General features: G+C 52.8%; 3 protein-coding genes across 11 annotated transcripts in view; 1 reads left to right on the top strand and 2 right to left on the bottom strand.

The window, feature by feature from the left end:
• Positions 1-1,150: 1,150 nt before the first annotated feature.
• Positions 1,151-2,618, bottom strand: DDIT4 (DNA damage inducible transcript 4). Its single transcript, XM_039554402.1, is given in 3 exon segments — positions 1,151-2,265; positions 2,506-2,569; positions 2,571-2,618. Coding segments are annotated over 3 exon segments (579 nt in total). The 5' UTR covers positions 2,604-2,618; the 3' UTR covers positions 1,151-1,783.
• A 5,018-nt stretch (positions 2,619-7,636) lies between these two features.
• Positions 7,637-14,091, bottom strand: ANAPC16 (anaphase promoting complex subunit 16). 2 transcript variants are annotated; one of them, XM_039554337.1, is made up of 4 exons: positions 14,010-14,091; positions 12,121-12,278; positions 10,126-10,200; positions 7,637-8,389 (listed from the first exon to the last, which is right to left on the bottom strand). In XM_039554337.1, exons 1-4 carry the CDS (start codon positions 14,066-14,068, stop codon positions 8,274-8,276), a joined length of 408 nt encoding a protein of 135 aa, XP_039410271.1. In that variant the 5' UTR covers positions 14,069-14,091; the 3' UTR covers positions 7,637-8,273. The 2 variants fall into 2 exon arrangements, with proteins under 2 accessions (XP_039410271.1, XP_039410272.1); XM_039554338.1 differs by having other exon boundaries at positions 13,945-14,064.
• ASCC1 (activating signal cointegrator 1 complex subunit 1) overlaps positions 13,840-27,280 on the top strand; it is a 35,449-nt gene continuing 22,008 nt past the window's right edge. For 5 of the 8 annotated variants that reach the window (XM_039554333.1, XM_039554330.1, XM_039554331.1 and 2 more), the window contains exons 1-6: positions 13,840-13,876; positions 15,505-15,629; positions 16,784-16,883; positions 17,758-17,855; positions 19,087-19,265; positions 25,293-25,429. In XM_039554333.1, coding sequence (XP_039410267.1) covers positions 15,521-15,629; positions 16,784-16,883; positions 17,758-17,855; positions 19,087-19,265; positions 25,293-25,429 — 623 coding nt within the window. In that variant the 5' untranslated portion in view covers positions 13,840-13,876; positions 15,505-15,520. Of the gene's footprint in view, positions 13,877-13,966; positions 14,033-14,173; positions 14,608-15,504; positions 15,630-16,783; positions 16,884-17,757; positions 17,856-19,086; positions 19,266-25,292; positions 25,430-27,280 lie in introns of those variants that run through there. The other 3 variants (XM_039554334.1, XM_039554335.1, XM_019291378.2) reach the window with 3 other exon arrangements.

Below are 27,280 nucleotides of genomic sequence, written 5' to 3'. Positions count from 1 at the left end.
GGGGGGATCACGCTGCTGCTGGCAGCACAGGAGCAGGGCCACCCCCTTAGGAGCTCGATATTTGAAAATCCACGTATTTATGGAGCTATAAATACCACTCCCAGACTCAGGATGCCTCAGCAGGGCTGAGGGCAGAGCCCCAGCTGAGCCACCGGCGCTGCTGCTGTCACCGTGCCGTAAATCTCCGGCTGTGCCCTGGGATCGACGTGCTGCTTCCAGCCTGGGCTGGCACTGCTTCCACCCTGGCCAAGGAACTTCGGGTTTGGAGCTCCCTTTCTACCCCTCTAGTGTCTCCAGGGGTGGTTTTGTGCTGGATGACCCCACAGGGGAGGCTGCTCACATGAAGGGAGGATGCTCTGGCACGTGACCCTTTGAGAAATGCTCCAGACCCCAGAATTTTAAGGGGAAACCCCCCTCTCTTTGCAGAATGTGGGTGTTGTAAAGGTGCATTTCCCACTGTGGCAGCCTAGCACTGCTTGTTGTCTTGACTGCTCCAAGGTGGTATTTACACCAGTGAGCAATCTCTGCTCCCAACACTCTGGTTATGGGGCATTCGTGTCAAAAGCAAGGTTTTTATGGTGAAAATTCTCCTCAAAAAGTTTGGCCACAGAGGAATTTAAAAAAAGAAAAGAAATGGTTTTTCAGGCTGGTTTTATCCCCCCACACCTTCCACAGGCTTCTTGTTTGCCAAGCAGCTTAATTATCCTTGAGTGAAAGCCTCTTCCCCGAGGCCTCTAATTGCAGGTTTGGGTAATTGGCCTCAGTGTTGCAGAGTGTGTTTGGGGCTGGGGTGTGCTCCCCCCGGCACGTGTGACCCTCCTGCTCCTGTCCCTCAGTCCCAGTCTGAGCCCGTTCTCCTGGGTTTCTGCCCACCTTTCCCGCCGTGGCAGGAGCAGCAGCCCCTCGCTGGGGTGCTCCTCCCTGGGTATGAGCAGGCTCAGGGGCCTGACTCAGCCCCCCTGAGTCACAGCCCCGTGGCTCCCCTTAGGAGTGGGCACAGCGGGATTCCCCACCATTCCCAAAACATCCAGCTCCCACCGCAGGGGCTGCCCTGACAGGGAAAGGCTTCCCAAGGGTGCCAGCAGGGAATTTCAAACCAGTGGTTGCATCATCCCTCCCCCAGCAGAAGTGACGACAGAGAGACGGTGGGTTATCAATCAAGACAAGTTTTATTAGAAAAGTAAAAAACCACCCGACACGATTGCATAGGAATTCTCGCACTTGAACATCAAGTGTATGAGTGTAAACTGTAACCAACGAAGTGCCCCCAGCGTGTCAGGGCCAGGGGTCCTGCCCTCCGGCCCTGCGGCACCTCACGCGCCCCTCTCCCACCGCTCTCGTGATCAAAGACACAATTCCAGACCTCTGCCAGCGCTGGGGTTTGCCTTTGATCCAGACCCCTCGGCGGTCACTCACTCCCACACTCCCCCTCCCCCTGAGACCCCATTGATTACAATCCTCGTTACAAAAGTCCCCCATGATTGATCAGCCATCAGGAGACCAGCACCCCTCCAGCAGCCCCGCTGCCGCCTCCGGGAGCGCGGTCGCCGGGATCGTCCCACAATCATCGACGGCGCGAAGGGACCTCGGCCTGAGTGCCGGCTGCTCCACGCCAGGGATGTCCCGGCACGGGCAGGCCCCCACGGGGATCTCAGCCTGCCCAAACTACTTCCACCTACAGCCCTACTCCAGCCTAACCTAAACTACAGCAGCTGCCTGGAGCCGCCACGCTCTGCCTGGCTCTTCCAAAGCACTTGGGAAGTGGCTCCTGCAGCCCGGCCCATCAGCACTCCTCGATGAGCAGCTGCTCGGAGCTGTACAGCTTCTTCTTGATCACCCTGAAGCCCGTGCTCAGCTTCAGCGGCGCGAAGGCCGGCCCCGAGGCGAAGAGTCCCTGGATCTTGGGCCAGAGGCGGGAGTCCAGCCGGAGCACCAGGGTGAGCTGGAAGGTGGGCACCACGGCGGGGTCGGCGGCGATGTGCCCCACGTCGTGGCAGGCCTTGCCGTGCTCCACGCACAGGTCGAGGAGGGCCCCACGCAGCCCGCAGGGTTCGCTGCACGCCAGGCGCAGCAGCTCCGTCCGCACCTGCTCCTGGAGCTGGGCCGGCATCAGGAGCCGGGAGCAGCGCTTGGCGCCCAGTGGGGCCCGGCCCAGCGTGGCCTGCACCACGTCCATCAGATTGGCGCACAGCAGCTCATCCTCGGGGTCGTGCAGCAGCTCCAGGTCCATGTCCGGCAGGGAGACCCCCTCGGCGTACTCGGCATCTGCGGAGGGAACAGAGGCAGGTCAGCACCGGGGCAAGGGTGGGCTGGGGGTCCCATGGGTGTGGGAGACACCGATCCCAGGGGTTTAGGGATGCAACAGGGATGTGCTGGGGGGCTCATGGTTCTGGGACACCGATCCAAGCTTTTTGGGGGTGTTAACAGGAGCTTGGCACAGCACAACCACCCCCTCCACCCAGGGACCCTCATCAATCCTCCAGCCTTTCAGGGACCCACACTCACCTCCCTCCGAGCCGGAGGCGCTGCCCAGCGACTCGCAGTCGGAGGTCTCCAGGCGGCCCCGCTCGGCCGCCGGCCAGCCGCTCCCACAGCCCGGGCATGGATGCGGATGCACGGAAACGGCCCTGACCCGGCCCCGGCTCCGCCGCTGCTCTGCCACCCTGCCCGCGCCCCGCCCTTATATAGGGGCGGCACGGTGGGCCACGCCCCCTCCCCACGTCCGCCAATGGCAGCGCGGGGCACGTCCGCGGCGTCTCTCCTGCCCGGCGACAGCGGGGAGGCCACGCCCCTCCCCGCAGGCCACGCCCGCTGGCCCCGGCGCTGCCCCGGGCCCTGCAAACGGGAGCCGCGGTTGCGTCAGGGCCCGGCCGGGGCTCCTGGGGAGCCCCCGGCCCCTGACCCCCCTCCCCTGGGCCCGGAGAGCCCCCGCACCCCCAGGGCCAGCCCGTGGCTCGGACACACGCATCACGTTCCGGTGGGGAAGGGGGCACCCGCCGTGTCCCCGGGGTCCCCGAGGCCTCCCTGGGCTGGGAAACCAGCGAGGGTTTCCCTATGGGTTAGGTCTTAATCGGCCTCGTCTTCCAGGGGCTGTGTGCGTGGTGGCACCGGCACGGCCGGGCCCTGCTGCCCCGGCACGGGCTGAGCCCTGCAGCGGGGACAAGCCACACCGGGAGCCCACGCGCGAGCCCGCTGCCCACCCGCTGGCATCGTCCCGCTTCCCCAAGGCAGGAGGGGATGGTGGAGTGAGACTTGCTGAAGATCAGGCTGGGCGGGGGCAGGGCACGGCCAGGCTGGGGGCTGGGGGCTGTGGGATGGAGCTTTGCTCCATCCGTGCCAGGCTGGCGGTAACCCCATCTGCCTTCCCGGGTGTCTCCCGAACCGGGCACGGGCCAGCCCCGCGCCCTCCGCCCTGGCCGCGCGTCCCCCGCAGCCGCGGGTCCTGCGGGCCGGCCCCCGTACGTGACCTTTCCAAAGCCAGGCCCTGAGGAGCGCAAGGAGCCGAACTGGAGATAAAGGGCTTTGTTTGTCCTCCTGCTGCGCTGCCTGCGGCTTTATCGGAGGGGCTGAGCACACTCTGAAGTCACCCCGGGACCTATCTTGGGTCCTGTCCTTCCCTAGCCGAGATTGATAAGAGCCCGGCGACGGTGGAGAGCACACGGCGGCCAGGAGCGAGGGGCGTGGGTCCCCCACCCACTGCCTGTGACCTCCCACCCAAAGGGTGCAGAGGGCCTGGGCACCCCACCAGTAGCTGTAGCTGCTTTCTAGGGGTCAAAGCTTGAATCCATCAGCATTTTGGGCATGGAAGTCCAGGCTGGGGGAGTGGGTAACATCCCAGGGAGCAGAGGAGATGCATGGGGAGTTGGGAACAAGTCCTGGCTTGCGCCTGCAGCTTGCAGAACTACTCCTCTGCTTTTTGGGACAAAAAAATGAACAACCCCCAACCCCAGCCGTTAAAAATACACCTCAATATTTGCACACTCGTGCTTGAAAACAGCTGGATGGTGCTTGGGATCCTGTTTTTCACAAAATGTACCTCGTGGGTTCTTTCTCCCCACAGCCACCACGTCCTTGGTACAAATGTCGGCTGGGCGAGGCTGAAAATAGATGAGGATCTGCTGGTTTTAGGGGGTCAAAGCAGGGGGAAAGCAGCAAATAAACAAAAAAAGAGGTAAAGGACCACGGGGAAGGCGCCTTGCTAAAAATACGCTGGAATTCTGGAGCCAAGCATAAATATTTTTCTTTCTTTGCCATAACATCTCCTGGTAGGCAGCGGAGCAAGCAGCTCTGGTGTGATGGCAAGTTTTAAAGGGAAATGTAATTTTTGATCCCTGCAATAAAATAATCCAGCTGGGAGGGGAGGCAATGTGGGGCTGGCAGCTCCTTCTGCTTCCCAAAAGAAGCTGAGATCCAGGCTGCTCCTCTGCAGCAGGGCCTCTAGGAATGGTTTTGGGCCGGAAAGTAAAGTTTTAGCTACAGTGTTGGCAATCCCTGCACTTCCCCTCCCCTGGTCCTGCTGCTGGCAGTAAACCCAGCGTGGTTTCTGTGGACAAGCAGCGTGTCTTTCCCCCTGACCTGCTGTCCTTTCTGGGAGAGCAGAGAGAGATTGAGGCTTTCTGGACAGTCTGTTCCCAGCCAGCTGTGCCTGTCCCCTTCTGTGATGAGATTTAGTTGATCGTTCTGATTTCCAGCCTGGCTTTGCAAAGGGTTAAGCAGGAGCCGGGGGGAGCGGCTGGCATTGGGGAGGGTCCTTGGCTGGGCCCCTGCCCGGGATGTGCTGAGCTCAGCGCTTTTGCAGGCTGCAGGGGGAGGGGGCTGGGAAGAAGGAGGAGGAGGAAGAGGAGGAGGAAAGGAGGAGATGTGCTGAGGGGCTCAGTGAGTGCCCTGGCTCACGTCGGGTGCAAACTGTGCCCCCTGTGCGGTGGGGGGCAAATTCCTGCCCCATGGGCTGCTGCTATGGAGGAGTCCCTGGCTTTGTGTTTTTTCCAGCAGCTCTGTGGCCCAAGAAGTTGCTTTTAGGTAAATTTACACACTGTTTTGGCACACTGGGTTGGCACAGACACCGGTGGGATCCTCTGTGTCCAAGTAACAAAGGGGCTGAGGCCATGGTTTTTACTGAGCCCCTTAAGTGCCTGGTGGGGTGGGTGTCCCTCACACTGGGTCCCTGGTTGTGGCAGGGGGTGACGGGCACATGAGGGGTGACCCTGCGTCCTCCGAGCCCGTGGCCAGCTCTGACAGGTGAGCTTTGGCTGCGTGGGACGCGGTGGCAGGTCCCGGCGTGCTGCTGGCCGGGCAGGTCTGTGCCACAGCTAAACCTTCCGGGCTCATCTCTCGCCCCTGGGACAAGCAGCTGCAGGAGCCGGGCGGAGAAACAAGGAACGTGCATCCAGGAGGGCGGTGGACAGGTTTTGGCAGCTGAGATGCCGAGTGCCAGCCTGAGTGCTGGGTCGGCACTGTGTCGTTCGCAGGGTGTGGGCCGTGAAACTCATCTCCCCTTGGGTGCTTTTGGGGGAGAAGATGGGAGAGGGTGTTTCTGGGGGTACTGCCCCACACTGCTGCATCCTTGATGTTGGGAGAGGCCCTCCCTGGCGGGCAGCCTGCCCGGGCAGCGAGGCGAGCGCGTGCCTTGGCACCGTGGCCGGCGTTGGGGCCGTGGCCAGCGGCGAGAGGAGCCGGGGAGGGGAGGTGTGAGCGGGGCTTGTGCCGGTACATAACGTTCTGCTGCAAGCACCCACAGGAAAACCAACCAGCAGCCCTGAACGAGGCTCTTTGTTCGGCTCTTTTTCTATTTTCCCTCCCCTCCCCGCATCAACTTTTTCTGGCAGCTGCCGGGCTCCCTCCCCCCTGTGCTCCGCGCCCAGCTGCAGCCTCCGAACGGCCCCCGAGCTCCTGAGACCCCCGGGCAGAGGGGGCAACGGGGCTTCCAAACCCCAAGGAGAAATGTCCACTGCCGGCGCAGCCCCACTGATCTGCAAAGCAGGAAATAGGTTGGCTTGGGAATTTCCAGCTGCCAGGGAAAACCTGGGTTTGGAGGAGGGGGAGCATGGAGGGTTTTTGCCCATACAGATCCCTCCAGTTCTCCCTGCCTTACATAAAGTGTTTACTGAGAGGGAGGAGGGAACGGCCAACAACATGTTTTTGCATTAGTAGTACTGTACAGGGTGAACTTTTCACTTCCTCTCAATGGCTCTCACACATGTGTCTATTTTGGTGCTGGGCACACATACAAACACACCGTGTACAGCACAGAGCTGGGGACGTTCCCTGCTCCTGCTCTGTCCCAGCACAAGAAACCGCTGGAAAACAAGGAATGGGAGGAGGGCGAGGTGGATCAGCCCTGCCATGTTTTGGATCTGGACAGGGAAGTCTGGGCAATGCTTGGGCATTGCATCCCGTGGGCAGAGCTGCAGGCGCCAAGCCCCTGGCATCCCAAGAGGGCTGGCAGGGTGGAAAAGTTTCCCAAGTTGAGCAGCAAAAAAGAAAAGCTCTTTCTGTGCCCGACTGTGCTGGGTCAGCGAGTAGGGGGGACCGGGTGTGAGCGAGGGGGATTGGGGGATCTGCTGCTCCGTTGCTAAACCCCACAATGATATGGGGTGAGGATTTCTGGCAGGTTTGGCCAAGGTAGATTTAGGTGGCTGGAGTAAGCAGGATTAAAAATAGATGCCACCAAGCAAACAAAAAAGTGGAGGGTTGAAGCGCTCCCTTCTTTCCCAAGCAAGCCCATCTGGGATGGAGTTTGAATCCCGCCTGCCGTCACGTTTAGAGCGCTCCTGGCCGCGGAGCCGCTGACTGTGCAGGAGGCCCCCGCAGAGCGGGGCCTGGCAGCTCTCCAAGGCTGGGGAGGAGGTTTTCCGGGCTGGGGCCGGGGCCGGGGCCGGGGTGGCCAGCGTGGGACACGTCTCAGCTGAGCTGCAGCCCTACGTGAGAACGCCCCTGCCCCGCTCCAGCAGGCGTGCGGTGAATTTCCACGGAGCTGGAATTGCGGCTTCATGTGCAGATCGGGCAGCGTGGGGCTCTGGATTGCCCAAAGCTGACTCTGGTACTGGAACTAATTTATTAACAGCAACAAACACAGAAGGTGGCTGTATACTTTTCCCCCTTAGTTTTAGCTAATTGCTGGTGATCTAAAATGGGAATGGATTCCAGTTAATCTGTTTCAATCCAGATGTGGCTGGGCTGAAATAGGGAGTAAAAAATACAATCATCTCGTAAGTAAGATGTTGAAAATTGAAAAATTAGGCATCTGGAACAGTAAATCAAATAATTGCTTGCATACGGTGCTGCTCCTACCCCCTGCTGGCCAGCAGAGCTGTGGGGCCAAGGCTCTCATCCACGGAAAATCAACATGTTGAAATGGTTACGCCAGAACATGGAAATCCAGTTCCCTCCAAGAACAGAAGTGAAGTACAACCGAAAAACAAGATGATTAAAATGGACAGTTTTAAACCAGGTTCTTCTCCTCTGGCTGAGTTAAACCAGGACTAAAATCTGACTTAAATCAAGGCACTTTTGAGCATAGTTTGGTTCCTCTCATATTGAACTTCAGTCTACCACTGTGACAGTCGAGCTGCCTCTGAGCTTCACTAAACCTCCTTTACTCCCAAACAGCTGATTGTTTCCCTCATCAGACCAGATAAAGAGTTTCAAAGACACAGTTATTTTATTGTTACAGAGAAATCTAATACAGAACAAAGAGGACAAAGTTTCAGGGTATTAAAGATAGAGCAGAGTCCTGCCAGCACTACCAGAGAAATGGAGATGAAGAGGGAACAGCCTGGGCAAGGCCTGAGGCACTGCTGGAGGAGGTGACATCGCCTGGCCCCTCACCCGCTGCCGGGACAGTTCGTGTCCATTCCCCAGAAGGACGGCTGGGGCTGAGGAGTGTTCCTGGCATTTGCTCCAGAGGGTTTCCCCGCTCGCCCAGCGCTCCGGCCGCGCTCCAGCAGGAGCCCAGCCCGAGTTACAGGGTCGCCCTCCCCGCAGCCACACTGTCCGTGTGCCCTCCTCTGTAAACAATACGGAGATTCTCCGAGGGCTGTACAGCTGATCCTGCCTTCTAACTTACAGAAACCAAGCCCTGCCAGCCTGTAAGGACCTATAGAATCCCGTCATTTCCGTTTATTGGCAGCTTTACGGGGGGATCCCCTCTCAAAAAAACCCCAAAGCCCCATCCTGCCGATGCAGCTGTCAGCATCTGATAAATGGGGGGTGTTTTGAAGCCAGGCCAGGGAATGTTTTTCTTCTGCTCCATGACAGCAGTGATCCAGACACGCTCAGCCCGAGGAGGGAGTGAATCCCAGGAGCTGCTCTATTGGCTTGTACCTCCACTCATCTGCCTCCAGCTCTTCCACCAGACCGGCAAGTTTTTCCATCCTTGTGACTTGTTGATCTGTGAGGAGTTCAAAGGTAACTGTGGTTTGCAGTGGCAGCGCAATTAAACCTTCCAATTAGATGCAAATTCCCAGCTGTCAGTGGGGAGCAGGGCAGAATAAAACCCACGGAGCTCATTTGAATCCAAACCCACTCCATGCAAACAGTGAAGAGAAAGCAGGGACAGGCTTTTCTGCCCCAGTGTGTGTTTACCCATCCCTGCCCGTGCCATGTACATTCAAGTCCTAACAGGGAAACATCAGGCCCATTAATGTATGGGGGTGAAAACAGGATGAAGCTCTTTTCATAAAGCATAAATATTTATAGTGCAGAAGAACAGAGAAGTTCAGAGAGGGCTTGGTCAGCCCACGGTGGAGCTGGGTGCAGCAGGAGGAACTGTGCTTCTAATGAAGGTCCTCAGAGGAGGACCTGGGTGAGTGTGGCAGAAAGGCTCTGCAACCAGAGCTTGCTAACGAGAGGAAGGTCCTGGAGATCCCCCAGACAACATCTTCCTCTCAGGTTTACTTTTAACCAGTTGTATGTTGGGCACACAGGGTCCATTTTCACTTAAATGAGCTGCAGTGGTGCAGAGATGGGAATACCCCTTCTCCCAGCTCTGCTGGAAGTCTAACAGTGCTGTAAACTCACTGCAGCCTCTTGGAGAAAGCAAGAGGCGTAACATAAACTGTGTGTGATTTATGCTGACTGCAGCAGTGGGTGCTTTTAAGAGGGACTGTTCTCACTCCACCTCCTGCACCCTTTTGGGAACTGTCAAACAAACAAGCCAAAAAATGATGACCTTGATCTTTTTTTTTAAGGCCTTTGCCTTTCTTACAGGGAGAGAACCGGGAGGTGCTCCGCAGTTCCAAAGGCTGGTGTCTATCAGGGTGCCGGGTTGTGTGGCAGCCCCTGGTAGCTGCAGCCACAGCAGAGCTGTGGGAACAATGGCTCTGAAGTTCAGCCTTGCTTTCTGCAGACATACAGGATCACAGCCTTGCAAACTGGTGCACTCCCCCACAACCGGAGGAGGACAGGAAACCTCTCCACTCTGAGACAACAGGTGGAAGTACCATTCTGGCTGACAAGAGGCGGGGACCAGAAAGGATGTGACCCTCAAGCAGCAGACAGGAGCTGCTGCTGGGCTCTGTGAGAACTGAAGCTGTGATGCAGCCAAGCCCATCACTGGGTCACAGGCACCTGGGCGAGGGCAAAGGGCCCGGCAGGGAGGCAGAGGTTCAAACAGGACATCAGGCTGCTCCCTGGGGAGGCAGAGAGTGGAGTCACGCCACGCCACGCCACGCCACGCCACGCCACGCCACGCCACGCCACGCCACGCCACGCCACGCCACGCCACGCCACGCGTGGCTGCCTCTTGAGTGCCTCTGGAAGCCTCACTTGACCCTGCCAGTGCCACAAGAGAAACAAAGGTGGAATGGAGCGTCTCTTTGCCCCAGGCCAGAGAGACAATCAGCGCTGGGCCGAGATCAGAGCGTGGGCGTTTCCTGCCCAGAACCTCCTCCTCCGGCCTCACCTCACGGTGCCACACCGCCACGGAAAAACAAGCTTCGGAAGGCACAGCCGGTTCCCACCCAGCCTCTCTGGGCTCCCGGTGCTTTGCATAGGGCTTGTAAAAGGACTCAGTGCTGGCCTGACTTAGCGTTCACTCTGCTTTCTTGTGGTTGGCACCCGAGAGCAGGTCAGGCTTTGCCCCCGCCGCCTTCCCCGAGCGACGCGCGGCCGGCGCTCGGTGCTTACCATGCTTCACTTGCTTTAATGTTGATGCAACCTGAAAGCTGAACACAGACTCGCAGAGGAACCTCTCAGAGCCATCTGTAAACAGAAAAAGGAGATGGTTGAAACCCAGAGTTTAAGGCTGAGCAGCCCTCAGTGTCCCTGACCTCCTATTTTTATGTTAGAGGTGTGGGTTCCCCCTTGCGTCGTTCCGACACTTTTCCCTGCGCTGAGCACAGCCCCTGTGACCCCGCACAGGGCTTTGGTTGGCAGTGGTGCTACCTGGGAAGACATCCTGGCTGGAATTCTGTAACATCCCCTCTGACAAGCAATTTTAGTCCATTTTAAATAGAAGTTAAGCTAAGGAGAAGCCAGGTAATGTTACAGCAATCTCTGATTCCCTCAGGGCTCCGATGCTTGTGTCCTTAGAATGCTTTAGGATTTCCCACAGGCTCAGACCATAACCCTACATAAAGAATTTCAAACAATGTGTATCTTGCCATCCAAGTCCAGTAATTGATCACACAAATGACTCAGAAATACAGCAATCTGGAAAACATAGCTAATCGTGTGCCAAGCACTGCATAGTTTATACTGCTTCCTTCTAAAAAACCCCAAAATACCTACGGTTTTATTTAGAAACAAGTGAGATCGTTAAAGTAGCAACAAAAATCAGTCAGTCAGTGGGGGTATTTGAAGAGGAAACTGCAGCCTCTCCACTGGCAGCTGCCTGATGAAAGAATGGGTGTAACACCTTTTGTGTCAGAAACTAAAAAGCCAACCTAGTGCTTCCTGCAACAGGGACAGCGTTTGGTTATTGCTGCCACCCAGAGCAGGTGAACTGCTGTGTTCCTCCTGGTAAAGAGGTCAGCCCAAAGCACAATCCATTCAAAGCTCTGTGCCAGAACAATGTAGAGAGCAGTTTCAAAGACAGAACTCTGGAAAAATCTAATCCAAAGATGAACCCCAGGGAAGAGATGGAGTTTCACCATGCTCAGAGGTTCCTTGCGCAAGTGCTGCCCCAAATATATCCTGGAGACATCAGGAAGGATTTTTTCATGGAAAACATTGGAAGGGGCTGTCCAGGTAGTCACTGGTGGAGTCACTGTCCCTGGGGGTGTCCAAGGAACAACTGGATTTGGCATTCAGTGCTCTCGTGGTGCTGACGAGGTGGGGATCAGTCACAGGTTGGACTCAATGGTCTTGGAGGCCTTTTCCAACCTAAATGTTGGATTCTCTCCTCTGACTCCCTGTCTGTCCTGCAGAGTGGCTCTCAGGAGGAACAGCTGCCTGTCTATTTGGTAACATGAAGTGCTTCATTATTTTAATTTGTTTTGAAGGCTCGTTAAGTTCTGTGAGCAAACCTTTAGTCATAATTACTTCCATAGCCTGGCATATGGGCTCTAATGTGTAATAAAAACAACCCTTCAGCGGCGCAGCCATCAGTTCCCAGCTGCCCTGTGCTGCCACAGGGACACTCCAGCCTCGGTCCCAGCCATCCCACGGTGACAAGGGAAGTTCAAGGGGAGCAGACAGAGAGACCCTGGTTTAACCCTGCCACCCGGAGGACCTGCCCTTCCTCCCTCACCCAGAGCTGCGACAAAGTCGGTGGCAGGGCTTGGGCACCCAGATGCGAGCAGGCAGGAAGACAAGCTGCCTCCTGGACTAACCCGGTCAAATCCAACCCAAACCAAGAAAATTACTACTTCTGCCAAGAAAAATACTCCTGTCTCAGCTATCTCCGCAGTAATCCCTGCCAGACATCAAAGGATTAGCTAACAATGAGCAATTAACACCGTCATGTTCCCTTTCAGGGAGATGCTTCCCGGTCTGAAGTATTGTCATGGAGCTAAAAAGCAGGTGACAGCCAGAAAAATCACTTCCTCATGAACAACTGGTGGGAAAGCTGGGACCAAGCAAGCCCTGGTGCTTCCTTTCTACCTCCAGCTTTTGCCAGTAGGGTGCCAAGTTCAGCAACTTGGAGGAGGAGCAGGGAAGGAGAAGGGCAGGAGCAATCACCTTCCAGCATCTCCCCGGCTCCTTTGGGATAAGTGAAGAGGGCTTTCCGGGGCGGCGCCAGGTCCGAAACGCTGAACCCCGACCCTGTCACAGAGCTGCCACTGACTCCGCCGGCGGAGGAGGACGAGGAGGAGGCTGCCATTGCACCCCGGCCCAGCCTGGGAGGACAAAGAGCAGAGCCTGAGTTAGGAAGGGCGTCTCGGAGTTCCCCGGGGCGCAGAGGCAGCGGCCACACGCCTCCGAGGATGGAGCCGCCTCCGCTGCCTCAGAGCGTCCAGGCTGCCTTGTGTGTGTGGGAGAGCTGCCTGTGCCCACTGCGGGGATGGGCACAGAGCTGTCACACCCTGAAATTGAAGGTAACCCCCGCTCCTACCCCTCGGAATTCCCCTGGGAATTCATCCAGGGCGTGCACAAAAATAACGAGGTACAGGTTGCTGGCCTGAATTCACCGGCCTTTAGCTGCCTTGGCACTTGTCCTGCTCCCCAGGGTCATAAAAAGGCAGGGTTTCTTTTTTCCCCCTTGTTTCCAGGAGCACAAACACAGAAGTCCTGCTGCCTCATAAAACCTGGAAGGCTGCGGGACTGCCAGTTTCAGCGCCGCATCCTGCACGGAGCCACACCGTGCCTAACTTGCAGCAGCTGCTTCTGCATCACTCCAGACGTGCTTTTGCCTTTAAAACACCGTATTTGACTTAAACTGGCAATACCTGAGGATCCATCTGCCTGTGCAGCACAATTCCAGCTGCCTCTTGCACCGTCTCTTCTCAGCCTTGTTTTTAAGAGGTACTGGCTGTATGTTTGTCACGACATGGGACTTAAAATTCATCATGTGCCTCTCTGATAGTAAAAAAGGTGTCACTTGGCACTTATCAGTGACAGCACTTGCTGCTCCTCCAAATACTTATAAGCACTTCCAAATTATCCTGCCCATTTCATTCATTTCTGTTATCGTATTTAGTGCACTTCTGCAGGCTCTATAGGGCACACAGACAGTGCCCTTGGAAAGCACCAGAGGATTTTGTGGAGAAAATGGGGTTTTAAGACCTTAAAGCTCATCTCATTCCACCCCCTGCCATGGGCAGGAACACCTTCCACTATCCCAGCTTGATCCAAGCCCCATTCAACCTGGCCTTGGACACTTCCAGGGATGAGACAGCCACAGCTTCTCTGGAAAACCTGTGCCAGGGTCTCACAGGGAATAATTTCTTCCTAATATGCCATCTAGCCGTTCCCTTTGTCCTGTTCCTCCATCCCTTGTAAGTAAGTTTCTCCAGGAGTGCTCAAGGTTGTTTTAATTTACTGTGTGTAATACAGGACACAGCAGCTCACAGGAGGCTAGGGGCTTACGGGCCGTGAAGAAAAACGCCTGCATAAAACAAATTTTTATTTTTGCTATGCTACACCCTGCAACACCTCCCTCAGCAAAACCTCAGGTGCAGCTCCCCACTCGCAAGGGAGGTGTGACGACGGTTTGTGCTGAAACTCTGCCAGCCAGGGCTCGCAGACCCGACACATTCCTAAGTGTGGCTGCAGGGGGTTTATTTTAAACAAACACAGAGGAGAGGAGGCGGCGGGTCAGGGCGCTGCCTGGGCCTGTTACAGGAACCTCCAGCCAACGCCTCAGGCGCCTCAGGAGCCGCCATCTTGGCGGGGGGGCCGAGCCCCATTGCCCGCGCGCCCGCCCCGGCGAGGCCACGCCCCCTCCGGCCACGCCTCCCCCCGCCTCCCGCCCATGGCCCCTCCGAGCCGCTTCCCGGTGAGTGCGGAGCCCGCGCGCCGCCGCAGCCTCCGCCCTCCCCGTTCGCTCATCCCATCGCCCTTCACCTTCCGGGCCGCCGGCGCCTCCCGCCGCCGCTGCCCGGTCCCGTCCCCAACCCTCTCTCCTTCACCTGGGCGCCCGGACGGCGGCTTGGTGCGGGTGGCGCGCGTGGCCGCGCGCGCGGTGCATGATGGGGCGGGCGCGCGCCACTTCCGGCGGGACGCGTGAGGGGAGCGGGGCGGGGGTGAGTGGGAAGGAAATGGCGGCGGGGGCGGCGGAGGGGACGGGGATGCTTTGCTGCTCCCTCTGCCTTCCCGCAGGGGTGTGAACGTAGAGCCGAGCGGTTCGGTTGCTTCACGACCCTCGGCGCCCCGGGAATTTAGGCGGTGCGGGCCCTGCAGGTGCCCCTGCCGCCCTCCCCGGGTGGCCCGGAGTTGGTTCTCGTGGGGCTGCCGGCGGCCCCTCTGGGTCCTCCCCTCAGGAGCCGAGTCTTGCCGTAAGGCTGCAGCCCCAGCTGCGTTGTACTTCCCGCTGTCGCTGCTCGCTTTTCAGAAGTCCTGTGTCAAGAAATTGTGACAACAATGTGTTAAAAACATAACCCCCCAAAAAGCCTGCGTGGAAACAAAAGCCCCAGCGAGTGATTTTTTCATGGCTTACTCGGTTTTTGTGCACAGTTTACCTCTGCACTTCCTCCCTTGAGCTAAAGGAATTATTACTTTTATTTCAGTGTAAGTGTTTTTTATTTTTAGTGTAAGTTCAGGTGGTTGGGAGTCATTTCAGAAGGTGGGGCTTGAACTGAGGGGAGAAGTATTAACCCTCTGAACCTGATGTCACTCTGTGTAATAAATCTAGTGTAAGATCTTAGTTACTTGAAAAGCAAGCTCTTTAATTTTTTCCTGTTCAGTTGCAGTGGACGGGTAAACCGTCTGACAAAGGTGAATTTTTTGGTGGAAACTATATTTTCTGAGTAACAGATTCTATTTTAAAATCGAGACAACCAATATTAAATTAACCACGCCAGAGAACATAGAAATTCAAGTGCTGAAGATACAAAGTCTCTGACAGAACACTGCCAGCTCTTTGCTTTAGCACCATTAAATGTTCTCCACTCGAAACATTTTTAACTTGGTGCCAGCTAAAGCCCAAAGAAACAATGAAATGACACACTGGCTGAGGTTACAGTGAGCTTTAGCTGAAACCTGTGAGTTTTGGAGTTACATACCTTACACTGCTTACATTTCCTGTTTTCACTTGATTGTGATTTACGTACTTGTGGCTTCTCGTTAAATTACTCTTTGACTGAGACATGTAAGGTTTGAGGAGGTATTGCCTTCCTGAAGACTCTACACAGAGGAGCTTTTAGCTCAGGGAGGGGAGGTTTAGATTGGGTGTTAGAAAGGAATTGTTCCCCTGTGAGGATGGTGAAGCCCTGGCACAGGGTGCCCAGAGAAGCTGTGGCTGCCCCATCAGAGCAGCACTGCCTGGGATAGTGGAAGGCGTCCCTGCTCATGGCAGGGAGCTGGAACAAGCTGAGCTTTAAGGTCCCTCCCAGTCCAGTCTGCAAGGAAACAGCAAAGTTTGCTTTTCTTTGGCCTGAGTTAGCAAAGCTGTCCTTGTCGTTGCAGTAGGAGGAGGAGCAGGATGGACGTGCTGCGGCCCCCCCTGATAAGGATTGGGGGGCGAGTGTACCGGAAAAATCTCGTCCAAGAGCAGGCCTTCCCACGCGAGGAGGAGGAGGACTTCTATGCAGGTAAGGAGGGATGCTCAGGAGGTGTAAACATCAACACTGGGGACCCAGGGAGCTCTCAGTGTCGTCTGTGATCTCTTCATGAGCACAGAGACCAGCCCGTGTGGTGGGCTGAGGTGTTCAAGAGGGAGAAAAAGGCTTGGCGCTGGTCCCTGATGATCCTGCTGCCCAAAGTGTAAGCAATCCCAGTTACCCCAAATGGGTTGGCTGACTGTGCTGCTGACTGTTGGGTTTGCTTGCTGATTGTGGAAGGTCTCTGGGAAAAGGGAAAAGCAGATTGGCTCTGTAGATCCGTTTTTCCCAGATTTCTTTCTTTTCCGTAGCATGATTATTTGCAGATGTGGTAGGTATGGAAGCTGCTTGCTAAAGACCCTCTGTCCTTGCAATTTTTGTGCCTTTAAGAACTGGCCTTCTACAGTGCAGCTTTTGGAAGGTGTTACCTATTTTGGGGACAAAATTCTTCCTGTCCTGGTGTGTTTTACTTTGCCTTTCTGCCTGTATGTTTGTTGTAGCTGTGTGTGAGTTGTTGTGGGCACAGAAAAGCTCCAGTGTTACTTTTCAAATGGGAATGTGGCAGTCGTGTCCTGTTTCTCCTCCCACCTTGCCTTTCAGTGGGTTGCACTAAGCTTTAACAAGGTGTTCTCCATCCAAATTCATCCCTGTTTGCGTTGGAAAGGGGATAGGAAGCATGGCTTCTTTCTGGATGTTCTGTTTGATCCGTGCATGACTGAATGGCCCATGGATGAAAGCTGCATCTATTCCTCTGAGGCTGTTCCTAAATCACTGGCCTGAACCCTTGGACCAAAACTATCCTCACCTTTTATCCGTGTTCTCCTGCGACCTTAAATTTCTGCTTTGGCTGCCAGAAGGGACCATTCCCACTGTGTGGGAATTGCACAAACTCCAGCTGAGAAAAAACCTGGGCTGTAACTACCTGTTTCCTGCGCCTCCCAGCTGGCCGGATTTAGAAGCAGTCATTATGTGTTCTTGAGCTGGTAGTACGGTGATAAATAAAAAGCAGTTATCCACAGCAGAGAGGAGCCCGTTCCTTCCTTCATGTAACCTCGGGAGAAGGCTGGGAGGAGACTGTTGTCCTACATAAAGCACTGCCAAACTTTGCAGAGGTTGTGCAGGGTCTGATGTGGTTTTCCTGGTAGGCCCCGGTGACTGTGCGGATGAACCCTGCGGTGCCTTTGTGGTGGAGGAGACTGAGCGAGGCTTCCAGTGCCGGGTGGAGGTTCCCAGCCCCTTATACAAGTGAGCCTGTGTGCCTTGGTTTATTTGATTTGCTGTCAGCTGGGGAAGAAGTTGAGCACAAAATATTTCGTTTTTGGGGTTGGGGTGAGCGCCAGATCTCTGGAATGTGTCCCGTGCTCCGGGTTTGAGTGTTCGGGAAGGGGAAATTGACAATGCCTTTGTAGTGCAGCTGGGCCTCGCTTAACTCCTCACCATCCCCGTGGCAGGGATGGCAGGTGGTGCTTGCTGGCTGGCAGGAGAGTCTTTGAGCATCTCTTCCCTTGAACATAAAAGCATCAGGGAGGGTGGGAGAAGGCAGGGGAGGAAGAACTGGAGTGAGCAGCCAGGCAGGGGGAGTTTGTGAAAGCTTTCAAAGAAAGCACACATGACTGGAATTGGCTATTGACTCCAGTCTCTTGTTTACTGGGAAACCTGTAGTGTTCAAAGCTCTCTCTAGTTATTTATGACAGTTTTATTAGTTGAATAGTTTTGCTGAAATACAGAGAAGGAAAAGTGGTCCATTGTGTATTTGGATGCTGGCAAATGACTACCTTAAGCAAAGCAAAGAGCAGAAAAAGAGCCCTTATTTCTTCCTCAGCTGGGATAATGGGAAAAGAGAGAACCCAGCTGATGAAGTGGCTGCTGGGCAGAGCTGTCATGGACCAGCTGACTTACTTTAACTTAAACCAGTTGTGAGCCACAGCTCAACATTGTCCCAGGCTGGACACGTGTGAAGTCCTGGGAATCACCTCTGTGCCTGGATGTGGTCCTGCACATGAAGCTGTGTGTGTGTGCATCCCTCCAGCACAGAGGGTCCGCGTCTGGACACACGTGATGGATGGAGTGTGGCTCAGTGTCACTGTGTGAGGGAAACCCTTGCACTTTATGCCTCCAGGTACATCATTGGGAAGAAAGGGGAAACCAAGAAGAGGCTAGAAGCAGAGACTCGAACCTCCATCAGCATTCCCAAGCCTGGAGTGGAAGGAGAAATTGGTGAGTAGAATACACATAAAATGGACGTGCTTTTATCTGCTCTTGCACAAACACAATTTAAGCAGGGAGAGGGTACAGGAGATGTTTTCCCTTTAATTTTTACTTCTGCACAGCACTGACTCACCTTTTGGCCCTGGGAAAGTCACTTCACTTTTCTTCTGAGTTTATTTCTATTGTCTATAAATCTTTATAAAACAGTGTCAGGGTTTTTTTTGTTGTTTTTTTGAAAAAGTCTCCTCTGGGCCTTAAATGACTGGCTTGAGAACTTGGGTCCTGAATGTGTTGTATTTTTTTTAGTTTTGCTTTTAAAATAGTATTCCATCAATAAGAAACTGAAATAAGCATTCAGAGAAATGCCTTGTTTATCTGTGTAGGAAATAAACATCAGCATGTGCTTTAATATGAGAAGGGTTTAGATTACATTCCTGACTTTCTGGTGCTGTCACTAGATCCCAACAGTGAGAGCAGGGCTTCTTGTAACATATGTTCCCTCTCATCACTTCCAGGGACTTAAAAAGAAAGGAGACATTGCTCATCAGGGCTGACCCGTGTGGGTTCTGCCAGAGTGGGTATTTGGAGGGTTCCTTAGGGCATGCTCCAGAGATTACTGGCACGGTGTGCAGTGCTGTTTGTGACAGAGCTATGAGGAGGAAGTGCTGGGAGGATCCCACTGTGATGCTACACAGGAACATGGTGGTGCTTCTCAAGGAGTGGGTCTCGACTTCTTCCCAAGAGCTGTGAAGGACTGTTAGGAAGGTTGAGAGATGCTGAAAGCACGTAATAATGGGGAGCCGAGGAAAGTCTTCTTGCTGTTCTTTCCTGTCAAGCTCAAGTGTTCTCTGTGTGGTGCCTTGAAGTACATGCACAAATGGCACGGACCATCTTGATCCTTGATCGATTTCCTTGGCTTTTTCACTCGGACTGCCTATATGAAAACTTGAAATCATGCTCTAGAAATCTGAAGGGCCTCTGAATTGATGGGCTCTCAGTAACTGTATTTTTAGGCCCTCAGAGCTGGCTTTCCGGACGGCAGAGGGATGCTTTTGGTGGCATCATCCTGTCTTTGCAGAGGAAAGGACAGCTGTGTCAGGCATTTTAAGTCAAGCAGGGAGTCTGGCAGGTTTTTCAGTGCATGGTTGGGGGTTTTGATTTCTGCTGCTTCCTCAGGAGCCTGGGGCTAAAAGCAGAGAGCTTCAGGAAAGCAGAGAGGTGTTGCTGTGTTTCCCTGCAGTGATCACTGGGCAGCACCGGAGTGGGGTCACCTCTGCCCGAACACGGATCGATGTGCTTCTGGACAGCTTCCGTAAGAAGCAGCCCTTCACACACTTCCTGTCCTTCGCTCTTAACCAGCCCGCCATCCAGCAGAGGTTCCTGCAGTTCAAGGAGGAGGTGCTGGAGAAGTGCTCAAAGGTAGGGATCCACGTCAGGATTAGAGTGCAGAGTGCTGTTTCATTTATTGAGAGAGCTCTTTGGCATTTTCCTTGAAGGCCTTATTCTTTTCTACTTCCTAGGAATGCATTTTTAACATGCCTTTTACTTAAGTTGGTGGATCTGCTGTGAATTTGTTGAGTGCTTTTGTGAAATTTTCTGAAAAGTGGAGTGGCTTGCTTAGTAAATTGTTAGTAGAGATTTTTCTAGATGGGAGGATATCTACCTTTCAAAAGAGGATTGGGCTTTTTGTTTTTAATAGGAAAGTCACTAAATAATGTAGTGGACCTGTCTACATTTTGTATGATTTTTACATAACCATGAAACCAGGTAGGAAATCACAAATTTGCTGCTGCTTCTGTTTCACTTTTCTTTTGGCTCCTGACAGTGAAGGAAGATGGGCGTCATTGCCAGAGCTGAGCGAGAAATGACTTGGTAGCACATGCCATCCTGCAAATCTCATCACTTCCCTTCTTCCCCAGGAGACTTGGTGCTGACAGCACTCCTACTTGCCTTCAGATCTTGTGTTGGGAGGAGCAGGAAATAGTGAGGCATAGGGAAATGAGGAAAATGAAGGGAAAGCTCTGCATTCCCTGGTTTATTTTAGCATGCTTCTGGTCTGACAAAAGTGGTGTGTCAGTGCACAGGGCTAGGCTGAGGAGAGAGAATGGTGTTCTTGAATTGCCATGTCCTCTGGGTGTGCTGGAGGACATCCCTAGGCAGGAGAGAGGTCTCTGTGACTGCTGCAGGTTGTGTTGCAGACACACTGCAGGGCTCTGTGGGCTAATACTCTTCACTTTCACGTCCATCGCTTCTGCTGGCGCCTTGCTAAGGGGAAAATACAATCTTGCAGATAGCACAGCTTAAGAAGTTTAGTTTCCTATGTCTTCATGCCATGGGTGTGAATTATCTGATAACTGGGGAGACATGAGTTCTTGCTCAAGTTCTCATGGTCACTTGCATGTCAGTTGTTTCATCTCCAAGAGCAGATCTGAGCTGACTTTGCAGTCTTGTCTTTTCTGGCAGTCGGGATTTAAGCTCCTGTTCTCCTCCCAGCTGCTTAATTCCATGACATCTTAGGAGCTTTCTATCACCTGACATTAAATACAACTGAAATTGGCCAACAGATCCAGGGATCAGGCAGTGCAATGCCAGGAGAACCTTTCCTTTGGGCTAGGAGGATGATCTCTCCCATTAGCCAGCAGCACTACTTTTATTAAAGCTCACCTTGATTAAAGGAATGCCTTGTGGGCAGGGGGATGGAAACATTAGCCTGGGGAGGTGTTGGCGGGACAGAGAGTGCCAGACCTGGACCTCGGGCTGGCGTCAGTGATGGCCTGACTCCCTCTGTTGGTTTCTAGTGCCAGTCCTTGTGTGGGACACACCAAAGGTGCTGTGAGAGAAGCAGCTCTTTGAGGGCCTGGTGACCTGCACGGGGCTCCGTAGAGGCTGCTCGTGCCATTGGCTCTGGATTGAGGCTGCTGCTTTCAGTGTGGTGTTTCTCTTGCCCTTTGTCCCCCTCTACCTGGGCTTATGGCTGCTGCAGTCCTTTGACTTGGTCTTCCTGGAGATCTGGCCCTGCTCTGCCTGAAGACTTGGCATCCTGGACTCTGTGTATTTGATCCACCTCCTTCTCGTTGTCCTCCTCTAGCTGTCTGCCAGCAGGTCCCATGGATCTCTCTTGTCCCTCCCTGTGACCCCGTCTGCTGCAGTAACCTCAGTCTATCCCATACTTCTTGCTGGGTTCTAGCTTCCAGGCTGCCCTGGTGTTGGATGAGTCTTCTAAGGACCTTTCTAAGTCCTTTCAGTGTCACATTTCTAGGATGTGTGTTTTATCCATCTTTGCAGGCAATGCTGTTTGGTGTTTGTGCTCTTCTCCAGTGTTTTCAATCCTGCAGCACAACAGACTGACACGGGACCAGCCCTTCTCCCTGCAGAGCACTCATTTTTCCGGCCTCCTGGGTGGGTTGCATCTCTGCAGCCCTCCATTGGCCCAGCCTTCCCCTGATGATCTTACTTGTTCTCCAAACCCGTCCTGCTCTTGTCTGTCACATTGTTGCTCTCTTGCTCACTCGTAAATGTCAGCTTGCAGCTCTGGGAGAAGTGGGGTGTCTGCCATCCTCTTAAAAACATGGTCACAGACTTTGTGCTTTTTCCAAGTGTTGTCAGTCACATTTGGAAGGAGCTGCCTGGGAACATCTGCGAACCTTCACATGCTCCTTGTCTCAGAAAACTGCAGCAATCCGGCCTTGGTCAGAGAAGTGCTGAGAGCAGGTACTGGCCATGTTCATCTTTCCTCCTCCTGCCTGACCTTCTGTCTGTCCTGCAGTTTTTGTTCTGTGCCTGGACAGCTCCAAGTCCTGTAAGGGCCTGAAATGTTCCTGGCATCACTTACATCAGCTCTAGGGTTTCAATTTTCAGTTTGAAATGTAGAATTCAGTCAGTAACAGGTATTCAGGGGGTTGCATATGTGTAGCCTAGGAATATGTAGTGCTCTATTTTTCTGTGCTTCCTTCTCCTGGTACTAGCAAAAGGGTTTCTAGATATATTTATTGCTCCTGTTAGTTGGAGGAGTACATTGCTGCCCCGTGCGTCTCTCAATCACTCCTCCAGCGGGTAATGCCACTCTAATACCACTTTATCTCACAGCAGGGTCTGCTAGAAAGCACATCAGTAATGAAAAACAGTAATTCAAAACTGTGCCTCGCAGAGCAATAAGAGAGCTTACAGATTTGTCCTAAGCAATGGGATTTCTCGGAATACTTGAGGAAATCTGAATAGTTTTCAGTGACAGAAGCGGAGCGGTTCTCTTCCTGGTACAAAACATCGCAAAACTGGGTAAACTGCAGCCTTTGAATGAGGGGTAATAATGGTAAGGAAGGGAGAGGACCAGGGGTGGGTGTGGTGAGGTGGGGGGGTGTGTGTGTGTGTATCTCTTCTGGCCATTGAGCATTTGTGAGGGACTCTATTTCTCTCTGAAGCAGTTACCATGACAACCATTCATTTATATTTTATAGCATTATGTTGGTGGGTATATGCTTTCTAAGTTTTTTTTGTGGGTGTCTTTAAAAGCTTTTAGAGGATAAACCTTGTGCCGAACTACAAAACACTTCAGGTGTTGTTCATGCTGTACAGGAAGGGCTGCCAGGCAAATTAAGCGGGGCTGAGGGGAGGCTTTTTAATGTTAATTTAATATAAATATGGGGAGGTGGCTCACCTGGACAGGCTCATCACTGATGTGGTGCAGTGGGAGGTCCGGATCACTGGATGACCTTGGAAGTCTCCCCTCATAGTCGTGTAGGTGTCGGAGTGAGGAGAACTGAGACGTCTGTCTGAGCACGCAGGTGGAAAAGGGAAGAGACTTTGCAGTAACATTGCTGTGAAAAATCACAGTTGGGTCTTTGAGAGCTGTGCAAACGCAGCGTTTGCAGGCTGAACAGGCTGCAGATGTAGCAGGGAAAAGAAACATTGCTGTAATATATGGCAACCTGTAAATATCAAACATTGCTAATGAGGTATTATATCTCACAGTGGAAGGGACAGAAAGTGGGAGGGTTTTTGAGCCTGTAGCTCTTCAGTCAATCCTGTGCAAATGCTGTTTTCCTGGATTGCTCCTTTGTTTGTGGATCAGGGTGGCAGAGGGCATATAGCTGGCATGCAGTATCCTGCTCTTAAGGAAAAAAACCCCAGAAAACATAAAGCTGTCTGCAAACATTGGGAGCTCTTAAAACAGTAGAGAGGACACAGCCAGGGCAGAAGAGCTAAGGAGTTTGATCCCTTGCCTTGTCATGTAGAAAGGCTGAAGTGTGTTGTGGTTTATGGTTTCCCTACTACAGGGTCTTAGATTTGGAGGAACAGTGTGCTTGGGCTTTGCAAAGAGTTGAAGACCCCAGGTAAAACCCTTTCTGTGTTCCTTCTAAAGAAGGAGAGCAGAGGTAAAAGTCTTTGGTAGCAGGAGGGAGAAGAAATGACTGAGTGGAAATGAGTTGGGTTTTTTTGAGCGTGACAGGGCAGTGTCAGGGAGAGGCATAAGCTAAAAAGGACAGTCATCACATATGGATGGTGCAGAAAGGGATTATTCTTCCTGCCTCTCAGCACATCCTTAGAAAGCCCAGGTTTGAACAGTAAATTTTTAGAGAAGTGATAGGGCAGGTTCCCATGAGGCAAATAATTGGGTTCCAGCCTTTTTGCATCCTAGTGAGCAGTATCCAGCCAGGAAGGGCTGCTGAGATACCCGCAGGAACGTTGGCTGTTCCAGGGAGAGCTACCTCTGACGCAGCATCTATTTTATGTGTGAGAGAAGTGGGATCTGCCGGCCTGTGAAAGAGTAGGGAGTGCAAGCAGGGTTTTTAGGAGCTGCCCGAAATACTAGGGAGTAAACCAGGAAGATTATCTAGGTCTTGGCCTGCTTGCTGTGCACTGCTCTTCCCTGCTAAATTCCCCAGCAGCCATAGCATGGCTCGTGGAGATGATGTGCCATCGTTTGTCAACTCTCAGCCCACACTCAGGTGTTGAAAACCTCAGGGGAAAATGCTGCTTTTGGGGCAGGGTCATGTTTACAGCACAAATCATGCTGGGGCAGAAAATAAGGGCAGGGCTTTGGCTTTCTGACCTGCAAACGGCTTTGTTACTGTACCTCATCTGTGTGCTCTGTGGGAGTGACCTCAGCTGGTTGTCCATGGCAAGGTTAAATCAAACCTTCTCCCAGTTTCTGTTACCCAAGCTGTTGTTTTGTGATGGGCCAAGTATTCTCTAACTGTAGATATCACTGGAGAAAAAAGGCTGACGGAGAGAAATCATGTCCTGTCATGCATGTGAACAGCAGGGTGAATTAAAGGAAGCCACAAAGCTGTTACTGCAGGGAGGGGAAGGTAGGGAGAAGTGAGATGGGGCCATCCCTGGTTTTTGCCAGGCTGTAGCTGCTGGAGCAAGCCCCTGGCCTCTGCTTTGTAGCCTGCCTTGTCCCTAGTTTAGCCCATAAGCTCTGCTGTAAAGAAGGGTCTGGATGGGGTCATTAGGCCTGAAAAAAGCTGAGTGAGACATGAGGCATTAAACTCTTGACAGGCTGAGATACTGCAGCATTTAAACATCTGAAAGGTTTCATTTCAAACTCTGGGCACAGTAGAAATTTCAAAGCTATTGTTCTCAGCTGGTGCACTCTTCTCAGATGGAGAAAGGCTTCCATGGCCTGGCAGGTTGGCTTCTTCTGGAGTTAAAATTGGAGGTTATTTAATGCATTCATGGGAAGTGGCCACTAAGTGGAAATAATTGTTTTAATATGGGTGTGTTAACCATCCTTGAGGTATTTTTATAAGCATCCTAGAACAAAAGAGCACGTTTCTTAAAGCTGAATGCAGCCACTGCTCCACCTGGGAACAGTTCCTCCCCAGCAGCAACACGCAGCTCTTCTTATAAAGGGAATTTAAACTTAATTCATCTCAGCAAACTACAGGGCATATGGGAAGAAAAAAAATATAATTATCAGAGCTGGTATTAGCCGTGCTTGTGTTGTGAGGTGCAACCTGTGTTTAGACAGGATTTAGAGACCATTTAGAGCTTGTCACTACAGCTGATCTCAGCTTTATTGCACAAGAAATGGACTTAAGTTTTAAATCTGAGCTGGCTTGTGCTGAGTTCATTGCTGATTGCAGCTGCTGCGTCGACAGCTGTGGAAGTCTCCTCCCAAAAAAAGCCCGTACGAGTGAGTGTTGCAGGTCAATAGGTCCCAAGTTACAGCCTGCTGCAATGAGCTTCCAGGCTGCTGTTCAGCAGCTCTGATGGAAAAGCAGGCAGGCAACTGTGGTGGGTCTGCACCTCACCTGCCAGGCTGAGCCTGCTTCCTCACAAAGCCTGGGAAGTTTTCAACTCTGCGTCATTACCGACCCAACCAGAGATCAAAGGATTGATGCCAGTAACTTGGTACCTGTTTTCTGTAGTATTTATCCCTGTGATGGAGCAGGGTGTGTGTGGATGAGGTAAGACACCTGTGTGTGATGGATTGATTTGTAGGATCACGGGGTCAGCAGCAGCCTGTTCCAGAACCCTGCGAAGCTTCACCTGACTCTTGGGACGCTGGTGCTCCTGAACGAACAAGAGATCCAGAAAGCGTGTGACCTCCTGCAGCGATGCAAAGAGGACTTTGTGGAGTAAGTGGTGGGAAAGGGATGTCATCACCAAGGCCTTGAGAGAGGGGGAAGCAAAAAAACTCTGTCTTGACAAGGGACAGCGAAGCAAAGAGCAGCTCAGTAGTCTCTCTCAACTCCAGAAATTTAGAAAAAGGCTGAAATGTTTTAAATGGGGTAGTAGAAATCACTGAGGAGCCACAAAGAGCCTTAGAGCATCTGTAGCTCAGCTCAAACCCTCAGCATTTCCTGAAGACCTGCTCTGCTCACTTCCCTTCCTCACGTGCGTCCCTGTTCTCTGTGCGTGAGCAGTTTTTGCCGCTGTCCCCTGCCTGCTGCAGGGGGAGGGCCGAGCTCCCTTGCCTTTGCACACTGCCTGCAGTGAGCTTTGGCACTTCCCTCCTGCCTCAGAGCAAATGCTGAGGTGTCCTTGACACGCATTCCTGGACGAGGGGAGCTGTGTGCAGGGAAGCCGTCAGGAGCCTTGTGAGTAATCAGTCTGAAACGGTCCGTGCTGCTCTGGGAGCGCGGCTGTGTCGCTGCCTGTTAACACCGAGCTGCAGATGTTGGGGCTTTAGCTGCAAATGTGATCCAGTGACACCGTAATTAGCTTATCTCTGTTCAGCTTAGAAATTGAAGATGGCCTGAGGGAGTGGTTTATTTACTTATTTCTGCAAAGCCTTTGCACACAGAGCACGGATCCTTCGTATTCATTTATTTGCTGCCTTGGTGCATGAAGAACTGGCCACGCTGTGCCAGCTAATATCTGTGGGAATTAATGCATGGCCAGAATTCATACTGCTGCCTTTAAAAGGATGGCTCCAGTTCAGCTGTTGAACAGAAATGCAAGTGTGTTTCCAGGGGGAGGCTCTGACTGCAGTATTTGGAAAGTGCCAGCTTCCTCATAAGTGGATTGAACTGAGGCCGAGAAAATCATTGCTCCCTATTTCCTTTAGTGAAGGGGGAATCAACACTTGAAGGTAACCTTTAGGTTATTTCCCCTTCTACACCCAAGTAAATATACTTGGAAAATTAATTTAGGCTCCCTTCCACCCACATAAACCTTCATTAGCTTTCATTTCCTGTTCTAAAGTGCAGGCAGTGCCCTGTGAAGGTAGCTGTGACCTTTTTGAACCTTTTTAGAATACATGACCTTTAGTGCTGTTAGTGTGATGTCCATAATAGTACATTTGTGCTGTTTCCCTCCCAGTAACTATACTGGGAAGGGAAACCATGCTCTGCTTATTTCACTTGGCAATCTTTGCTGAGAACCTCAAAAGCTGAACCGAAGTGAGCAACGTCAGAGCAAAGTCACACTCACCTTGTTAGCTTGTGTTTGTTACATCTGCCTGTCCAGACACTCCTTGTTCTTTCCATGAGCCCTCGGTGTTAAACAAGGCATCACCTACTCACAGGGAGCCCTGGCTGCGGCGCCAGCCTCCCCAGGATGCTCTGCTGGGAAAGGCAAGGAGGTGGCGTGTTGGGAAGCAGATACACGCCACAGAGCGTTTGCAGGTGTGGGAGTGCATATTATATCCTGCACAAAGAGCTGGAGCTGATTTTAAACCAGCTCTGTTTACCGGTGGATGTTGCACTCAGTGCTGTCTTCTGTATTGAGTACCTTTCCCAGCGAAAATCAGAGAGCTGGAGACTTTATGGTTCCTCTTTTCACAGGGAGGCAGAAGCCTCTCTGGAATGAGAACTTGTACCATTTACTTCTGGTGGGTTTTCTGACATGTGGATGGAGATCTCCATGTTGAGGTGGCCTCTGAGCAGTGAAAAGTTGACTTAATATGTGTCTGAAACACTGAATATATGAATTTAAATTATTTCAGTACTTGGGGTGATAAGGCAATAGCAGCCATAGCCTTTTGA

The sequence above is a fragment of the Corvus cornix genome, chromosome 6 (assembly GCF_000738735.6).
Source record: "Corvus cornix cornix isolate S_Up_H32 chromosome 6, ASM73873v5, whole genome shotgun sequence".
NCBI classification, from domain to species: Eukaryota; Metazoa; Chordata; class Aves; order Passeriformes; family Corvidae; genus Corvus; species Corvus cornix.
This window is presented reverse-complemented; position numbering and strand designations above follow the sequence as displayed.